Source organism: Cetorhinus maximus, chromosome 2, assembly GCF_964194155.1.
Source record: "Cetorhinus maximus chromosome 2, sCetMax3.hap1.1, whole genome shotgun sequence".
In the NCBI taxonomy this organism is placed as follows: domain Eukaryota; kingdom Metazoa; phylum Chordata; class Chondrichthyes; order Lamniformes; family Cetorhinidae; genus Cetorhinus; species Cetorhinus maximus.
Window position 1 is genome coordinate 40,685,633 of NC_135880.1, and position 19,347 is coordinate 40,704,979.

Genomic DNA, 19,347 nt, shown 5'->3' on the forward strand with positions numbered 1-19,347 from the left:
ATGATATTGCATAGTATCGTTACACTTAATGATCTCTCAACTAATTAGCAGTAAGTTTCCCACCCACACCCGTCCATCCACCCCATACCCAAGACCACACATTTTGTACTTATTATTTCCACCCCCTCGCCTCCCCCGGGTACGGGATTATCTCCATACACTTTTGTAAGGGATCATACATAATTCTCACATCTGTAACTCAAAAAAATGTATTTTAGTTGTATGAATCATTGTTGTTTTGCACTCATAAACAAGGGCAAATTTCAATTGTACATTTCTTTTCAAAAACAGGAGAGTCAGAGTCTATGCACAGAAGAGATGATCCAGATCACAGTTCTGTCTCTGTATCCCAAGCCGCTGGAAGTTTGGTTGCTCCTATTCCTGCAGCCTCAGATTCTTCAATTCCTTTTGAGTCTGATCGGATGGTATGTAGTAAACAAGACTTAATTTAAATGTCAGATTTGCCTTTGACACATACATTGCTACTCTTGGGTTTTGTAGTGAAATAATTCTGGAGGATGGCCTTCTGGCGATAGGGAATGGTGCAGCAAAAATTTCATTTTCCCAATTCTACTTAGTTTCCAAACTCTGCCATGTTTTTGCAGAGGAAAAGAAATCAAATTCTCTCTCTTTTAAGAACACATCTTTTCTTTGCACTTCAACCACTTGGATTATTTCCACTGGAGCAGAGAACACTGAGATAAAACCTACTGAAGGTTCTGAAAATTCAGAAGTTTGGTTTTGTCACCAGATAAAGGAGCAGTTAGATATTATAGCTACAGGTGCTAAGTGTAGACATTTTTTTTGTATGCTTGTGTCACTGATTAGTTGGCTTACTTGTTTTTTGCCCTGTAGGTGAGGTTGAATTCATTTGTTACTCTATTTTTGCTATCGCTTTGAACTATCAGGCATTCTTTCAATTTGTCAAGGACATGCATGTCCTTCAGTTTCTTTTTAAATTTAATTTTGTTTCTGATGCAGAACTTTTAACAGTTGTAATAAGTTGAATGAGTGTTTTATCCGTTTATTTTTGCCAACTTGTAGAACTTGTGGCCATAATTCAAGGACATAAATAGATGAAATTCCAAGCAACTTAGTGCATCAGTATTTAAGATATAATGACACAGAATTTTGAAACACTTTTTAAAATTTTCATCAGCATCTCTACATCTTTGTAAATAATCTATCTCATTAAAAATATTTTTCCCTTTTCGCTTCATCTTTCCCCCAAACCTGTTTTATAGGCAACCTGATTAGTTGGCTAGGTGCCATGGATGAATCAGATCACAGAAAAGAGGCAAGTGGAACAATGGATACTCAGTGGGCGGTGACACCGTAGTCCTGTGACAAGCTGCCAAAAAATTCTGCAGATACTGGAAATCTGAAATAAAAACAGAAAATGCTAGAAACACTCAATGGGCCTGGCAGCATTGATAGAGAGAAAAACAGAGCTAAAGTTTCAGAATCATGACCTTTTGTCAGAATGAAGTTGCTCCACCGTTTTAACTGATGAGTCATTGACCTGCCCTGCACTGTTTCCAACAACATAATTCTTTAAACTATGTAGTCCTCATTTTTTTTTTGAAAGGGTTCTTTAGGAACCTTGCGGACTCAGCAAAGTGTGAGAATATAGCCTGGGACTAGAGATACAGATAAGAATGGGAATTATTCGGTTTTTGGGAATAGAGAGCAAGTGACTTCATTGACAGGGTTGGTGAGAGAGGCTAATTCAGCTTGGTTGGAGAAGAAAGCCCAAGGTGAGTCCACCCTAATTCCAGATCCCACAAATAGAAGTGGTGGAACTGTACATATGGCTCTCCTCTGTGTCAATACATAGCAATGCTTGGATTAGATCATTCTATGGTCAACTTTGTGTGTAATTCTTCCTAGAAATATTGAGCTGAATTTTGAAGCCTCAAGCCATTCTATTCCCACCAACAGTGTAGCAAAGGCGGTCTCACAAAAGGCAAATAAGATTTCTCTTTTAATCAGCGGCATTTCAGATCTGCAGAAAATTATAGTCAAGTTTTAAGTTTGTAAAACTATTGAGAGATCCAGAGCCACTTGTAGAGTTTCTGGTTGCCCATTGTGGAGAGTGTACACCCTCTCCGGCAAATTAAATGGCCCGACAAAGTCCAGAGAGCTCAGGCATAGATTATCGGGACCAAGGCCTAAGGACTCATGAAGTTTATGCCGTGGTACTGCTAGAATTCAACCAGATAAAAAGCAATCCATGCCAGCCTATTGCAGACTGAATAACATCAAGGATTATGCTAAGACGTGAGATGAATGTTACCTACCGCACATTCAATGGCATTACCATCACTGACTCCCCCACTTATCAACATCCTGGTAGTTACCATTGACCAGAAACTGAACTGGACTAGCCATATAAATATTGTGGCTACAAGAGCAGGTCAGAGGCTAGGAATTCTGTGGCGAGTAACTCACCTCCTGATTCCCCAAAGCCTGTCGACCATCTAGAAGGCACAAGTCAGGAGTGTGATGGAATGCTCTCCGCTTGCCTGGATGAGTGCAGCTCCAACAACACTCAAGCTTGACACCATCCAGGACAAAGCAGCCACCTGATTGGCACCCCTTCCACAAACACACTCTCCTTCCACCACTGATGAACAGTGGCAGCAATGTGTACCATCTACAAGATGCACTGCAGAAACTCACGAAAGCTCCTTAGACAGCAACTTCCAAACCCACGACCACTACCATCTAGAAGGACAAGGGCAGCAGATAGATGGGAACACCGCCACCTAGAAGTTTCCCTCCAAGCTACTCACCATCTTAACTTGGAAATATATTGCCATTCCGTCACTGCCACTGGATCAAAATCCTGGAACTCCCTCCCTGGCAGCACTGCGGGTGTACCTACATCGCGGGGACTGCAGCGGTTCAAGAAGGCACCACCTTCTCAAGGGCAACTAAGGATGGGCAATAAATGCTGACCTAGCCAGCGACGCCCACATCCTGTAAATGAATTTTTTTAAAGTGCCATGGCAGTTACAATACTCCACAAGAAAATTACCATCAACTTCTCCCAGCCTCAGTGCCATCGCAAGTGTCCTCCAGTATCAACATCTTGGAGGCATCGCAATTGTCATGTCCTCCAGTATCAACATTTTGGAGGCATCGCAATTGTCATGTCCTCCAGTATCAACATCTTGGAGGTCACCATTGTTCAGAGGCTGAACTGAACCAATCATATCAGCTACATGTCTACAAGTGCTGAGAATGGGTGCACTAACAAGCAACTTACCTGGTTGATCAATGCTTCTCCGTTGCTCTACAAGGCATAAATCAGCAGTGTGATATAATGTGCATCACATGCCTGGATGTGTGCAACTGCAATAACATTCAAAGCTCAACATAATTCACAATGCAAGTCCCCTCAGTTTGCAAGCTTACCTTCAATGCTATTAGTGCACTATGGATGGAATATGTTCTCAGTGAAGACTGGGGTCAAACAAGGCTGTGTCATTGCAACAGCCCTTCTACATTTTCCTTCCTGCAATACTGCACCTCGCCTCTAGCAAATTACCCACAGGCATGGAGATAATCTATAGAAGAGACTCAAAGCTGTTCAACCTACACTGCCTTCAATTCAAAACCACTCCAACTTCAGTCATAGAGCTTCATTATACAGGTGATGCTTGTGTGTGTTTTTTTTTAATATTCATTCATATGATGTGGGTATCGCTGGCTAGGCCAGCATTTATTACCCATCCCCAGTTGCCCTTGAGAAGGCGGTGGTGAGCTGCCTTCTTGAACCACTGAAGTCCATTCAGAAATTGAGCTCAAGGACATTGAATCCTTCTCTGAAACATATGAGAAAATGAGCTTTCACTAAACACCTGGAAAATTAGGGTCCTCTTCCACCAGCTCCCATAGCATTTATCCCCTCCCTCCTTCAATTAAGATCAACAGAGAGATCCTGGAAAATATGGATCATTTTCCATATCTTGGGAGCCTACTGTTGATGAAGGCAGACATAGTTCACAAACTTTATCATCGCCTCCAATGTGTCAGCTCAGCCTTGAACCACCTGAGGAAAATGGTATTTGAGGATCTGGATCTCGACTCCAAGACTAAGATTTACAGGGCAGCAGTGAACCCCAAGCTCCTATGTGCTTCAGAGACTTGAACAGCTTACAGCAGGCACCTCGGAACACTGGTGCCTTCACAAGATCCTCTAAATCTGGTGGGAAGCAACAGCCTTTCCCAAGCCAACAAGCCTAGCATTGAGCCTCTAATCACTCAAAACCAGCTCCGCTGGGTGGGACATGTACTTTGTATGCCTGACACTACATTTCTAAAGCAACAGCTCCACTCATAACGCAGCTGCAGCATGAAACTCCAAGAAGGACAATAGAAACTCCTTAGGAATGTCTTCGAAACATCCCGGAAGAGGTAAAACATCCCCGCCGACTTGAGAGTCCCTGGCTTGTGACAAGCCAAAATGGAAGGCAATGAAGACACCAAAAGACTTCGTCAGGAACATGCGGAGACAAAGTCAAGGTGTTGGGAGCACACAGACCTCCAAGCAACCCATTACCCAACCCTTCAACCTGTGTAAGCACCACCAGAATAAGGCAGATGAGTTGAGGGCACAAATTAACACATGGAAGTATGATGTCATTGCTGTCACAGAGACATGGTTGAGAGAGGGGCAGGGTTGGCAGCTCAATATTCCAGGATATAGGGTCTTCAGACGAGACAGGGAAGGAGATAAAAGAGATGGGGGGGCATCAGAATATTGATCAAGGAATCAATTACAGCAGTAAGGAGGGATGACACCTTAGAAGGTTCCTCAAATGAAACCATATGGGTAGAACTGAAAAACAAAAAAGGAGCAATCACATTTCTGGGAGTGTACAATAGGCCCCCAAACAGTCAGAGAGAAATAGAAGAGCAGATATGTAGGCAAATTGCAGAGTAATGTAAAAATAGTAGGGCAGTAATAGTGGGGGGTTTCAACTTCCCCAACATAAACTGGGTTAGTCATAGTGTGATAGGTTTAAAGGGAACAGAATTCTTTAAATGCATCCAGGAGAGCTTTTTAAGCCACTACGTAGAAGGTCCTACAAGAGAGGGGGCAGTCCTGGACTTAATTTTAGGGAATGAAGCTGGGCAAGTGGTAGAGGTATCAGTAAGGGAGCATTTTGCAGATAGTGATCATAACTTTGTTAGATTCAAGGTTGTTAAGGAAAAGGACAAGGATGGACCAGAAATCAGAGTTCTAAATTGGGGGAAGGCCGATTTTAATAAGATCAGATATGATTGGCCAGAGTGGACTGGGAGCAGCTGTTTTTAGGCAAATCTGCATCAGAGCAGTGGGACTCATTCAAGAAGGAAATAGGGAGAGTACAGGGCCAACATATTCCAGTAAAGACAAGGGGTGGGACCAACAAATCCAGGGAACCCTGGACGTCGAGGGATATACAGGATTGGATAAAGAGAAAAGGGGAGGCTTATGGCAGGTACCGAGGGCTCAAAACAGCGGAAGCCCTAGAGTAGTATATAATGTGTAGGGGGGAACTTAAAAAGGAAATTAGGAGAGCAAAAAGGGGGCATGACAAAACATTGGCAGGTAAAATAAAGGAAAATCCAAAGTTATTTTACAAGTACGTTAAGAGTAAGAGGATAACTAGGGAAAGAGCAGGGCCTATTAAGGACCATAGTGGTAATTTGTGTGTGGAACCGGAAGATGTAGGTAGGGTTCTAAATGAATACTTTGTGTCAGTGTTCACAAGTGAGAGGGACGATGTGGGTATGGAAATCAGGCAGAAGGACTGTGATATAATTAAAGAAATTAGCATAGAAAGGGAGAAGGTTCCAAGTGGCCTGGCAGGCTTAAAAGTAGATAAATCTCCAAGCCCGGATGAAATGTATCCCAAGCTGTTGAGTGAGGCAAGGGAGGAGATAGCAGGGGCACTGGCAATAATTTTCAATACCTCTCTGGCCACAGGAGAGGCGCCAGAGGACTGGAGGGCAGCCAATGTGGTACCTTTATTGAAGAAGGGAGGAAGGGATAAACCAGGGAACTACAGGCCAGTCAGTCCAACCTCAGTGGTGGGGAAACTATTGGAAGCAATTCTGAGGGACAGAATTAATCTACGCTTGGAGAGGAAGGGATCAATCAAGGACAGTCAGCATGATTTTGTTAAGGGGAGGTCATTACTGATCAATTTGATTGAATTTTTCAAAAAGGTGACCAGGTGTGTAGATGAGGACAATGTATTTGACATAGTTTACTTGGACTTCAGCAAGGCTTTTAATAAGGTTCTGCATGGCAAACTGATAATGAAGGTAAGAGCCCATGGGATCCAAGGTAATTTGGCAAATTGGATCCAGAATTGGCTGAGTGGCAGGAAGCAGAGGGTGATGGTCGATTGGTGTTTTTGTGACTGGATGCCTGTGCCCATTGGGGTTCCATGGGGATCGGTGTTGGTTCCCTTGCTGTTTGTGGTATATATAAACAATTTAGGCTTGAATGTTGGAGGATTGATCAGTAAGTTCGTGGATGACACGAAAATTGGTGATAAATAGTGAGGAGAATAGCCTTAGATTACAGGAGGATATAGACGGGCTGTCAGATGGGCTGATCAGTGGCAAATGGAATTTAATCTGGATAAGTGTGAGGTGATGCATTGGGGCAGGACAAACAAGGCACTGGAATACATGATGAATGGTAGGACCCTGGGAAGTGCTGAGGATCAGAGGGACCTTGGTGTGCATGTCCACCGGTCCCTTAAGGTAGCGGAACATGTAGATAAGGTAGTTAACAAGGCATATGGGATACTTGCCTTTATTAGCCGAGGCATAGAATATAAGAGCATGGAGGTTATACTGTATAAAACGCTGGCTAGGCCATAGCTAGAGTATTGCGTGCAGTTCTGGAATCTGCATTATAGGAAGGATGTGATTGCACTAGAGAGAGTGCAGAGGAGGTTTACCAGGATGTTACCTGGGCTGGGGAGTTTGTTATGAGGAGAGATTGGATAGACTGGGGTTATTTTCCCTGGAGCAGAGGAGATTGAGGGGGGAAATGATTGAGGTGTATAAAATTGAAGGGCATAGATAGGGCAGACAGGAAGGAACCTTTCCCCTTGGTGGAGGGATCAATAACCAGGAGGCATAGATTTAAGGTAAGGGGCAGGAGGTTTAGAGGGGATGTGAGGAAGAATTTTTTCACCCAGAGGGTGGTGGGAATCTGGAACTCTCTGCTTGAAAGGGTAGTAGAGACAGCAACCCTCATGACATTTATGAAGTATTTGGATGTGCACTTGAGATGCTGTGGCATACAAGGCTAAGGGCTTAGTGCTGGAAAATGGGATTAGAATAGTTAAGTACTTGTTTGACCGGCGCAGACTCGATGGGCCGAAGGGCCCTTTTCTGTGCTGTAGACCTCTATGACACCTGCCCCGCATATGACAGAGCCTGCAGATCACATGTTGGACTTATCAGCCATCTCAGAACTCATTGAACTGAAGTGAAAGCAAGTCATCCTAAATCCTGAGGGACTGCCTAAGAAAAAAGAGAAAATAATGTACCATTTTCAGAATGCACTGCAGCAGTTCCTTAGCCTCGACCTGAACCATGAGAGGCAAGAACAGCAATAGCAATTCATCACCACCTCCAAGTTCTTCTCTAGCTTGCATCTCATCATGACTTAGACATATACAAATAATGCCATTCTTTCATGATTGCTGGGTCAAAATCCTGAATCTCCCATCTTAACATCATTAGGAGCACCATTACCAGAAGAAGTATGATTGTTCAAGAAAAAGGGCCCACCAATTTCCTTCCAGGACACCGTGACTGCTTTGTGTGGGGCTGGACCTTTCCCTCTCAACAGTCTGTTCACCTTTTACACCTCACAATTTGTTTCAGGCTCATGAAAATGGGCCAGGACAACTCCTTAAGGCTCATAACATAAATAGGAGCAGGAGCAGGCCATTTGGCCCCTCAAGCCTGCCCTGCCATTCAATAAGATCATGACAGATCTGCCCCAGGCCTCAACTCATCTTGTGTGCCAGCTCCTCATAGCCCTCAGCTCCCAGATATTTCAAAAATCTATCTACCTCTTTAAATACTTTATGATCTAGCCTCCACAACTCTCTGGGGTAGAGAATTCCAGGCATTCACTACCCTCAGAAGAAATTCTCTCTCATCTCAGTTTTAAGTGAGGGTCCCCTTATTCTGTAACTATGTTGTTCAACTACCTTGTTCAAGATTCTGCCACTAGTGGGAACACCATCTCAATATCTACCCTGTCAAGTCCCCTCAGAATCTTGAATCAATAAGATTACCCCTTGTTCTTCTAAATTCTAATGAATAAAGGCCTAACCTGTTTAGCCGTTCTTGAAAAGTCAACCCCTTCATCCCAGGAATCAGCCTAGTGAATCTCTTTTGAACTGCCTCCAATGTTAATATATCCTTTCTTAAATGTGGTGACCAAAACTGTACACAGCACTCCAGGTGCGGCCTCACCAACACCCTGTACAGTTGTAACAAGACTTCCCTATTTTTAAACTCCAACCCCCTAGCAATACCGGCCAAAATTCCATTTGTCGTCTTAATTACTTGCTGCACCTGCAAGCTAACTTTGTGTTTCATGCACAAGAACACCCCGATCCCTCTCTGCTGCACTTATTTGAAGTCTCTCTCCATTTAAATAATAGCCAGTCTTTTGATTCTTCCTACCAAAGTGCATGACCTCGCACTTTCCTACGTTAAACTCCATCTGCCCACTCACTCAACCTATTTATATCCCCTTGCAGATTCCTTATGTCCTATTCACAACATGCCCTCCCACCTATTTTTGTACCGTCAGCAAATTTGGATACATTACACTCTGATCCTTCCTCCAAGTCATTAATATAGATAGTAAATAATTGAGACCCTCAGACTGATCCTCATAGCACTCCACTCGTTACGTCTTTCCAACCTGAAAAAGACCCATTAATCCTGACTCTCTTGTCTTCTGTGTTAACCAATCCCCAATCCATGCTAATACATTATCCCCAATACCATGAGCTCCTATCTTGTGCAATAACCCTTTATGTGGCACCTTATCGAATGCCTTCTGGAAATCCAAATATACTACAACTACCGGTTCCCCTTTATCAACTCTGCTTGTTATATCCTCAGAACTCTAGCAAATTTGTCAAACATGAGTTCCCTTTCACAAAACCATGTTGACTCTGATTGTGTTATGCTTTTCTAAATGTCCTGCTATTTCTTCCTTAATAATGGACTCTAGCATTTTCCCAACGACAGATGTTAGGCTGACTGGCCTATACTTTCCTGCTTTTTGTCTCCCTTCTTGGACAGGGGCGTCACATTAGCGATCAGAATCCAGTGAGTTCTGGAATATTTCAACCAATGCCTCCACTATCTCTGCAGGCACTTCCTTTAAAACCCTTGGTTGCAGGCCATCAGGTCCTGGTGACTTGTCTGCCTTTAGTCCCATTAGTTTGTCAAATACTTTGCCCCTTGTGATAGAGACTGTTACATTACTTTCCTCCCATTAACTCCTGGCTTATCTGATATCTTTGGGATGTTTATAGTGCCCTCCACTGTGAAGACCAATGCAAAATATTGGTTTAAATTAACTGCCATTTTCCTGTTCCCCGTTATCAATTCTCCAGTCGCATCCTCCAAGGGTCCCACGCTCACTTTAACCACTCTCTCTTTCTTTTTATATACCCGTAAAAGCTCTTGCTGTTGTTTTTATTTCTTGCCAATTTACTTTCATAATCAATTTTCTCCTTTTTTATTAGCTTTATCGTCACCTGCTGCTGGCCCCTAAAAAAAAAAAAAATTCCCAATCCTCTGGCCTACCACTAGTTTCCGCCACTTTGTATGCATTAGCTTTTGATTAGATACTCTCCTTGACCACTTTCGTTAACCACAGGTGGTTCATCCTCCTCATCGAGTCCTTTTTGACCGGGATAAATTTTTGCTGAACGTTATGAAATATCTGCTTAAATGTCTGCCACTGCTCATCCACTGACCTTCTCCTTAGTCTATTTTCCCAGCCCACTTTAGACAACTCTTTCTTCATACCTGTGTAATTGCCTATTACAACCTTTTGCACCTATATCACCATTCAACACCCACATTGATACCTTCCTTTATTAACAAAGCTACTCCACCTCCTTTTCCTTTGTACCTATTTTTACGGAACGTCAAAAACCCTTGAATACTGATTTCCCAGTCTTGGTCAACCTGCAACCACGCCTCTGTAATAGCTATCAAGTCATATTCATTTGTTTCTATTTGTGCCGCCAACTCATCTATCTTGTTACAAATGTGTGCATTCAGATAAAGAGCCTTAAGCTTTGACTTTTTACCAGTATTGCTCATTCTGGTTCTAATTTCTGCTGCACTCTGCTACTTATATTTTCTGCCCCTTCCTGTCACACTTCGATTATCATTCACCTCTTCACTACCCTGCACCTCTGCTCTCTTGTTTCTATTTGATTTTTTAAACTTCCCTTCAATTGAACCCTCCTCCCCCACCCGCCACCGCCCCCCCCCCCCCCCCACCCCCACTAATTGGTTTAAAGTCCTATCTACAACTCTAGGTATGCGATTTGTCAGGACATTGGTCCCAGCATGGTTCAAGTGAAGCCTATCCCAACGGAACAGCTCTCTCCTTCCCTAGTACTGGTGCCAGTGCCCCATGAATCGGAACCCATTTCTCCTACACCAATCTTTGAGCCATGCATTTACCTCTCCAATCTCATTTGCCCTATACCAATTTGCACGTGGCTTTGGTAGTGCCTAGGACTTCTGAACCATGAGGAAAAACCATTAAAACTGTAATAAAAATGCCACAAGCTTAGCCTGTATTGGGATTTTTGCCTTCACTGAAAGATGCGAAAGACCAAAGTGCCATTCATCCATTTTCAACACAACAGAATTTTTTTGTAAACATTTCAAAACAAGATAACTGCTAATTGCATGCTGATAGCAGTCATTTCAGCCCACTGGTCCCTACATCTTTACCCATACCCAGATTTATTCACTGAGGAGGTACCTTCTTTCATTTCCCTTTAGGCCAACTTAAGATTTTGGTGACCAACAGCCATTCAGTAAACTGGCTGTTCTTGATATTCAGGGTCAGGTCACAGGAGGAGGATGATATTAGAAAGTGAAAGCAAAAAACCTTTTGTCCCTATGTCAGACAATAAAACAAGAGGAACTTCCGGAGAAACTTTACCTGAAGATTGGTAAGAACGTGAAAGGCACTACAATAAAGAATATTTGACAATGCATTTAAGGGGAAGCTAAACAAGTACATGAGGGAGAAAGGAATAGGATTTTCTAATAGGGTTAGATAAAGTGGGAAGAGGCTCATGAAGCACAAAGGCTGGCATGAACAAGGTGGGCTGAATGGCCTTTTCTGTGCTGTAGACTCTAACTTTAAATTTTTTTGTACTTAAATTAATTGTTTCATTTCTTACTATTTTTCTAAATCTGATTTGTACATTATATCCTAATACCCACAGTGTGAAAGTCATCAGTTTTCTGGAACTTGGGACACTTTCATGACCCGAGTCATTTTCAGTCTGCAAACTATAAGTAAGCTGTTCTGTTCAAACATGGCAACATTATTTTACGGATCTGGTACATAGAAGGGCTGCTAATTTGAGTAGTCCTTAGTGCTGAGTGTGAGAAAGCTAACTGGTATAGCCTGAAAGCCATCCACTCGCATATTTAAAAATGTTTAAGTTCAAGGTTAAAAATAGCACAAAGCCACTAGACTTATCTTGTTTGAGATGTGCTTAGCAAATTATATTTTGATAAAATACTTTGGCAGTTCAATTTTTCTTTCATTCCTTAAGTATGAGTTCTTACTTCGGGGTGTGAATGTGGAATAGAATTTGTATCCAAAGCTTCTGATTCAAAGACGGGTGCTACCAACTAAGCCAAGCTGGGACTTAAAACATTCACCTTAATCAGTATAAAAGAGCATCGTTGTGATTGAAGGTGATATTACTGTTTCTGTCTAGTGTGCACTGAGACTGTTTGCTGGAAACCTTGGGCTGGAAACAGTATTATTCATTACAAAGTACTGGAATAAATCATCCTATGCCCGAAAACAAACACATGAAGCTGATTAGCGAAGAAGGCTTGATCTTTATGTGTGCAATCCTCAAAGTTCAGATATAAGAAAAGAAGATGACTAGATTTTGTTTTTTATATGAGAAATTGCAGCTTCTCACTCTTCTCTTGCAGTACTCAATGTTCAGGAAATAACATTGTGATCTATGAAAACTGCTATAAACCTCTCCAATGACTTGCTTAGTATGCAGCACAGCACAACTGTTTTCAAATGCAGTTTTTCAATTTTATAAGCTGCCAGTTCCTGAATTTGGAAAGTTTGGTAAATTATGTTCTGGGTTTCTGACTCCTGGTGTTTTCACCACAAAACCGTCATAAGATTTTCTGTTCAAAAGAGCAGTTTGCTCAAGAGGGTATTGCTGGATGCTGATTGAGATGTTGCTTCTGTCTAACCAAAGCCTTAAAGGAAGAAGTGATCATCTGTCATTTCTTCCCTGCCTTTATGATCTAAATTATCCTTAGCATGTAGTGTAGTTGAAGAAGAATGTGGATTGTCTATTATTAGAGTAAATGAACTCCATATAAACTTGACCCATACAGATCATAAGATCCCAGGTATAATTCCAGTCTGCACATATTAGTGCTTAAGCATCAGCAGAAGCATTTAAATCAGTCTGACCATTGGTGTGCCACAGTTTTTCCTAGTGATCACTTATAATGTGTGAATAGATGATGACAGGACCATAATCTGTGAAACCTTCAATGGTTGAATAGCCAGCTGGGAATACCTTGTCTCATGTAATGTCATTTGGGCAAGGGATAGAGGGATGCCACCAACTATGAAGGAGAAAATTGGATAAAAGAAAATAGAACCTGTAGAAAAGCAACCTACCTTTTATTTCACAACACGGTATTACTGCTATCCATCTCCCTCAATATATACAGTAACTTAAAAATGTTGATGCAAAAACCTCATTGCCACTATTGTGACATCATATTGACTGTTGCTGCTCACAATGCTACTAAAATACTATTTACACATTGAACATTTGGCTGAATGAGGAAAATTGTGATATATCATAAGTCATAATTATAAAACACAAGGAAGCCGACTAGCACATTGTGCCTATTGTTGCTAACCTGTTATCTTCTCTAGTTATCTTCTCTAACCATCTCCTTGTTCCTTCCCTGCATTTTTCAAATTCTTGCAAATTTGACGTTGGGGTAGTGGGAGTTGCAGAAACTTTGAGCAATATGCTCTACCAAATTTTCACGCATTTTACACCAGCTCTAAATCTTGGTAGGGAGTAATCTTACACTCACTCCCCTGTGTCAGGTGGGTTTATTGGGAAGTTTCCAGACATCCCTGGAATTTTGCCCTTTAAACTCTTGGCAAGTTGCAAGAAATCAAATATTAATTTAGCCTTATTGAAGGCTTCAAGGAGCTCCATATTTTTACAAAGCTGCTGGCTTAATCCATTTGAAGCAAAACACCTGGCTGGCAGTTCACGCCAGGTGGAATAAATGCTAAGAAACTTCAGGGTCCCTACCCACATCTAAGACAAAACTAACTGGTCCACATTTTCTTGGTTTACCTGGATAGGATGGGACATTTGCCACCCTTCAGCCCTTTGGAATGATTCCTATTTCCAGGAATGTTTGGAAAATTAATTGTTGGTACCTCCATAATCTTTATTCGTAATTCCCTGGCTAATCTGGAATGTATACTGGAAAGACTGCATCTACTTCTAGTCTCAAATAAATTTTATTTTTTTAAAAATTAATTAAAGTTCAACACAAAAAAAGCAAAATGTTGTTAGTCTGTGTCTTTCATTCTGTCATTTTGAGTGCAAGATGGTATCCTTCCTTTCAGGCAGTTCCTCTTTTATATACTGATAAAGGGAAATAAGGCTTTTATGTCCACTACTAGTTTTTGTACTCTCGCCAAGCCTTGCTCATTTTTTTTAATCCCTTCAATATGCTTTTGTCTCTTGCTGTATTTTTCCCCGTGCATGTGCCTCAGGATAATACCATATGTGGGTTTTAGTCGCACCATTTTGTCACCAGAGGTCACTGTTGCAAAGACAATCAGGAAAATGTACTTTTTTTCAACCTGTTGAATGTCCAAATTAATTGGATTTTGTTTCCTATTCATACTCATTTCTGATATCATTGTTTCTCTTTATTGTGCACCAACTGTTGTAATTCTATTTTTAAGCTAACCACTAAAATATGCAAGTGCTTTCCTCAGTAAAACTGAATTCCCTTTTTTCTCTTTCTTTATTTCTCCTCCTTTTCCGGTTTCCACTCAATTTTTAAGTCTAAATTTTAAACTCCACAATACCATCAATGGAGCAATTCAGATTAAGAATCCTTGCGCACTCCGATTTATTATGTGTATGTTCTAATAGAAATTCAGCCACAGTACCGAAACAGCCCGAATCAATGTCATCCTCCGTTACTTTGTCTATGGTACCCAATTCTGCCTCTATTTTCTGCAGCTTTGAGTTGGTTGACCACACTGTCCGCCACCAAAGACTCTCCTCCTGTCCAGCTCAGTAGTATTGCCCTTACTTGGTTCCACTCATACCTATACAATGTAACGTGAGCATCTCCATCACACCGCCAACCACCCCCCCCCACACACACACACACACACCCCCACACATACACACACACACTTTTGCCTCTGGACTCTCCTAAAGGTTTAACCTCCACTTTCCTCTGCCCCTGCCCCCACATGTTCCCCCTTGGCAAAATCGCCCAAAGGCATGCAGCCAGGTTTCACGTGCAAGTTGCAATCCTTAGCTCTACCTTTCTACCACCTGCTTCGACTATTCCATTTCTGGTGCTGTCCGCCATCTATTCTTGAGTGAACCTCCGTTTCCTCCAGTTAAGGGTTACCTTTGGCCTTGTCTCAAATTCTGTACCCCTTACACCAATCCGATTCCCTTCCTCAGTTTTGTGGGTGCAACCGGATTGCTTATACTCTCAATGTTCTATTCAAATGCTAGCTGAGCTTACATCTCCATATCACCTCCATCCCAAATGTCACCAAGTTCCATCCCTAACATCATCCATTTCTGCCTTCGCCTTTGCAATCAACATGCCATTTTCACCTTGCAACTATTTGTATGCACAGCTGGCCAACTGACCATTCTACCCTTAAGCTTCAGCTCATCCAAAAATCTACTGCCTGTACCCTGTCACGCTTTCACCCATCAATTATGTTCTCGTCGTTCCTGGTCCTCCAACTTCTCTAGATTAAAATTCTTGTGTTTAAATCCTGTCATCACTTCTCCAATCCCTAGTAGCTACTTTAAACCCTACAATAGGATCTCACCCCGTCATTCCTCCGTTTTCCCTGAAATCGCCATTCCTCTGATTCTCGCCTTTTGTGCAGCTCCCTTAGATTTCTCCAATATTGACCACTATGCTTTCAGCAGTCTACAGTCCACACTTTAGTATTTTCCTCACTAAATTAGAAACTACCTCTTTGATCAGCTTTTGTTTACCTTTCCTAATACTTCCCCCTTTGACTGCCTATTTTTGTCTGATTATACCTTCGTAAACATATTTGGAACATTTTCTACATTGAGCAAATGTATTTGAAGTTTTGTTGCTGACTTTATGCGGAAACATTTATATATAACAGCTGAAACCTGGCATACTTGCTGTCTTGATCATTTCCTCTCCCAGGTTACTTTACATTTTGGTTCCACAAATGTTGCCCAAACCAGACCTGGAGAGGCAAGTACTCCACCAGCTGCTGTCACTGTGGCATCTTCAGCATTAGGATTCCAAACCGCCCAGAAACTGGTAATAATTCAGAACTGTTAGTAAGACCATGGTGTATAAATTTGTCTTGGGTGGAAGCATAAAACCAGTGATATCAAATTGCTGACTCATTTTGCATTCCACTCAAGTTCCTTATGCATGACTTCATTGTAAAGACTGCTGATTTACTATTATCCATTTTGCATTACTACCCCTTATTAACTTATACATCTCTATCTCATTTATTGAGTGCAGATAGATCATCTAATTAGCCTAAGGGTTCGTTATGTGTTCTTAAAATAATGTTATTAAGACCTTCTACTATATTAGAGGATGCACAAGTTAAAAGTGTGGGTGAAAAAATAGTAGGCAAACTGAAACTGCATTAAATAAATTCAACCCAGTTTTTCAGAATCTTTTCTACAGCACTCTAAACTATTCACCTCCTGAGGTGAGTCTTTGAAGTTGCATTTTATTTGGGATTCCTGACTAAATTGTCAGCTTGGCTCAGTGATAACAACATTATCTACCTGTGAATTAAACAAGTTTTCAGGGTCATGAAGAACAGAATGTCTTGAATTGTTGACCTGGCCCCTAGATCAAAGGCTAGAAAAACAATTTAGCAACTTGCATGATGTAATGATCAATGAACCAGACCATGCATTTGAACATGTATGCAAAGAAATTTCTTGCACCATATGCAGAACACGCAGTCACACAAACTGTATATTTCCAGTTGTTTGGTCTAGAGAAATAATTACACTTGTGTCTGTTTTATTAACAATGTTAGAATGTATGCTCTAGGCACAGACGGATGTAGCACTGCACTGTGGACACAAGAAGGGTCCAGGCTTTATTCACAGCCTGAACAGAGTTAACTCAATCTCAGGCCAGGCTTTAGTTGAGGCATCTGGACTAGGGAGCTGGAAGAATCACTAAATCACGAACTAGTAGCTCTTTCTGGCAAAATGCACTGGTGAAGATCGAGCTTAATTATATTGCTCTTGTGTCAGAAAGCCTGCCAGTGTTCTCTACCCAAGCTCTTGCATAAAGAATAACCCTTCATGGATTGATACAGCATAAAGGAGACCTTTGGCACATTATGCCTGTGCTGAAAAACAAGGTACCAAAGGGTGCCCTTAACTGCCTCTAGCAGGAGTTGTGATATCCATGAAAAGTGAAATTTTGAGGGGGGGAAAGGTACTAGCTTTATTTTGCTAGCTTTACTTCCCTATCGTTTTTTCAGTTAATTTGCATTTTGACTAAAAATGATATGTAACTTTATTTTAAAAACTACTTTCTTACTTCGTTTAGCCTCTTGCTAAGTGTGTGACCTCGACACAGCAAAACACTGGGAAAACCATAGTGGCACGTATCACAGGGCGATCTGACCCATCCCTGAAAGGAGTTAAATATGGATCGTGTCAGGGAGTGGCACCTCCAATGACTACAGTATGTGTGGAAAGACATCATCCAATTACACAGGTAATTTTTTAAAAACTGGATGGAGAGGTAGCTGCTTCAGATGTAATGAAATAAGACATTTGTATCAATGAATCCTTCTCCATCAGATTAGACTTGTGTGTCTGAAGCTCAGAAATATTACATCTGGGCAAATTGGTGACATTGTACATTTTAGGGGCATTGAAAGTGTTTTTTGTATCACTTAACAGCTGGAATCGTTTATGGCACATACTAGTGCTATTCCTCTGTTTTACCCTTTTCCTGTTGAACTGCTGTGCTGTGCCAATTGAAGAATGCAGAAACCCTGGATAATAGTGGACATCACCATGCTTTTGTAGTGGTATTCACTTGTGCGTTCATGGCACATAAAGAAATGAACCACAGAAAATTTTGGGGTTAGCTCTAAAAAGGTAGGTGCATTTTAAGGAATGGTCAGAGCTGTGACAGGGCTTTTGTTTTTGGGTTAGAATCATAGAAACCCACAACACAGAATGAAACCACTCAGCCCCTTCTGCCTGTGCTGGCTTTTTAAAAGAGCAGTCATGTTTAGTCCTATACCCCAGCTTTCTGTCTGTCCAACCCTGCAAGTTCCTCATCAAGTACCTATCCAGCTCTCTTTTAAAATTATTTACGGAATTGGCTTTTCATATGGAACGTTTCAGATCCTGATGAGTACTCCTGTATCCAATGTGTTTTGCAAGATTGTGACCAGTGCTTCTGCTGTTTCTGCTTTTACTGCTTTTAGCAACCTAGGATGCATTCCCACCAGACAAGATGACATACTAACTTTCAGCAGTACTCATCCTTTTAATATATCTTCTCTCTATTATCCTGTTCATAAATTTCTTTTCCTCTCAATGTAACCTTTACAACATCCACTTTCTTTGTGAAGACAGATGCAAAATACTCTTAAATATTTTAGCCATGTCATCTGCCTCTACATGTAGATTTCCCTTTAGGTCCTTAATAGAGCCAATTTCTTCTCCAATTAATCTCTTAACATTGATTTCATAGAATGTTTACAGCATAGTAGGAGGTCATTTGGCCCATCATGTTCATGCCAACTCTGAGAACAGCTTGGCTAGGTCTACTGCCATTCCTTTTCTCTGAAGCTCTGCAAATCTTTACCCTTCAGATGATTACCAATTCCCTTTCATAAACCATGATTGAATCTGCCTCCTCCTCACTCTGTGCATCCCAGATCCAAACCGCTAGTTGCATAAAAATGTTTTCCCTCGCATCACCTTGGGTCCCTTTGCCAATCATCCTAAATTGGAGCTCTCTGATTCTCAACTTTTGTACCAATGGGAACAGTTTCTCCCTATATGCTCTGTCTTGACTCCTCATGTTTTTGAACATTTCTATTAAATCTATGCTCAGCCTTCTTCTCTAAAGAGCCCCAACTTCACTATCTATCCATGCCCCTCATTCCGAGATAATTATTAAATATTTTCTGCACAATATCCAATACTGTCATATCCTCCTTAAAGTGTGGAGCCAGAATTGGACACAGTATGCTAGTTGAGGCCAGTATTTTTATAAAGGTTCACCATAACTTCCTTGCTTTTGTACACTCTGCCTCCATTTATAAAGCCCAGGCCTTATTAACCAGTTTCTCAACCTGCCCTTTCATTCTGCACTTGTGCACATATATCCTCAGGTCCTTTTTTTTAATTCATCCATGGAATGTGGTCTTCACTGGCTAGGCCAGCATTTATTTCCCATCTCTAATTGCCCTCAAGAAGGTGGCGGTGAGCTGCTGCCTTGAACTGCTGCAGTCACTGTGGGTTTAGGGGTGTTCCAGGATTTTGACCCAGCAACAGTGAAAGAACAAAGTATTTCAAAGTCAGGATGATGAGTGGCTTGAGGGGAACTTCCAGGTGGTGATGTTCCCATGTGTCTGCTGCCTTTGTCCCTCAGGAGGTGCACTTTCACAACCCTAGAGCTGGAGGATCAGATCTGGATCAGGATCTTGAATGGGAATGCAGTTTCAGGAGAGGGAGGAGGTAAGAGGGTGGG

The 19,347-nt window shown here is 41.6% G+C and overlaps 2 protein-coding genes across 4 annotated transcripts in view; one reads left to right on the forward strand and one right to left on the reverse strand.

Moving 5' to 3' along the window:
* The window catches only part of poc5 (POC5 centriolar protein homolog (Chlamydomonas)), a 105,555-nt gene that overhangs the window by 73,995 nt on the left and 12,213 nt on the right, over positions 1–19,347 (forward strand). For 2 of the 3 annotated variants that reach the window (XM_078563579.1, XM_078563588.1), the window contains exons 10-12: positions 292–425; positions 15,787–15,906; positions 17,179–17,349. In XM_078563579.1, coding sequence (XP_078419705.1) covers positions 292–425; positions 15,787–15,906; positions 17,179–17,349 — 425 coding nt within the window. The remainder of the gene's footprint in view (positions 1–291; positions 426–15,786; positions 15,907–17,178; positions 17,350–19,347) is intronic. The other variant, XM_078563598.1, reaches the window with a different exon arrangement.
* LOC144693697 (uncharacterized) overlaps positions 7,410–19,347 on the reverse strand; it is a 111,587-nt gene continuing 99,649 nt past the window's right edge. Inside the window, exon 15 of the mRNA XM_078563609.1 lies at positions 7,410–7,539. Within this exon, the coding sequence (XP_078419735.1) occupies positions 7,460–7,539 (80 nt within the window). The 3' untranslated portion in view covers positions 7,410–7,459. The remainder of the gene's footprint in view (positions 7,540–19,347) is intronic.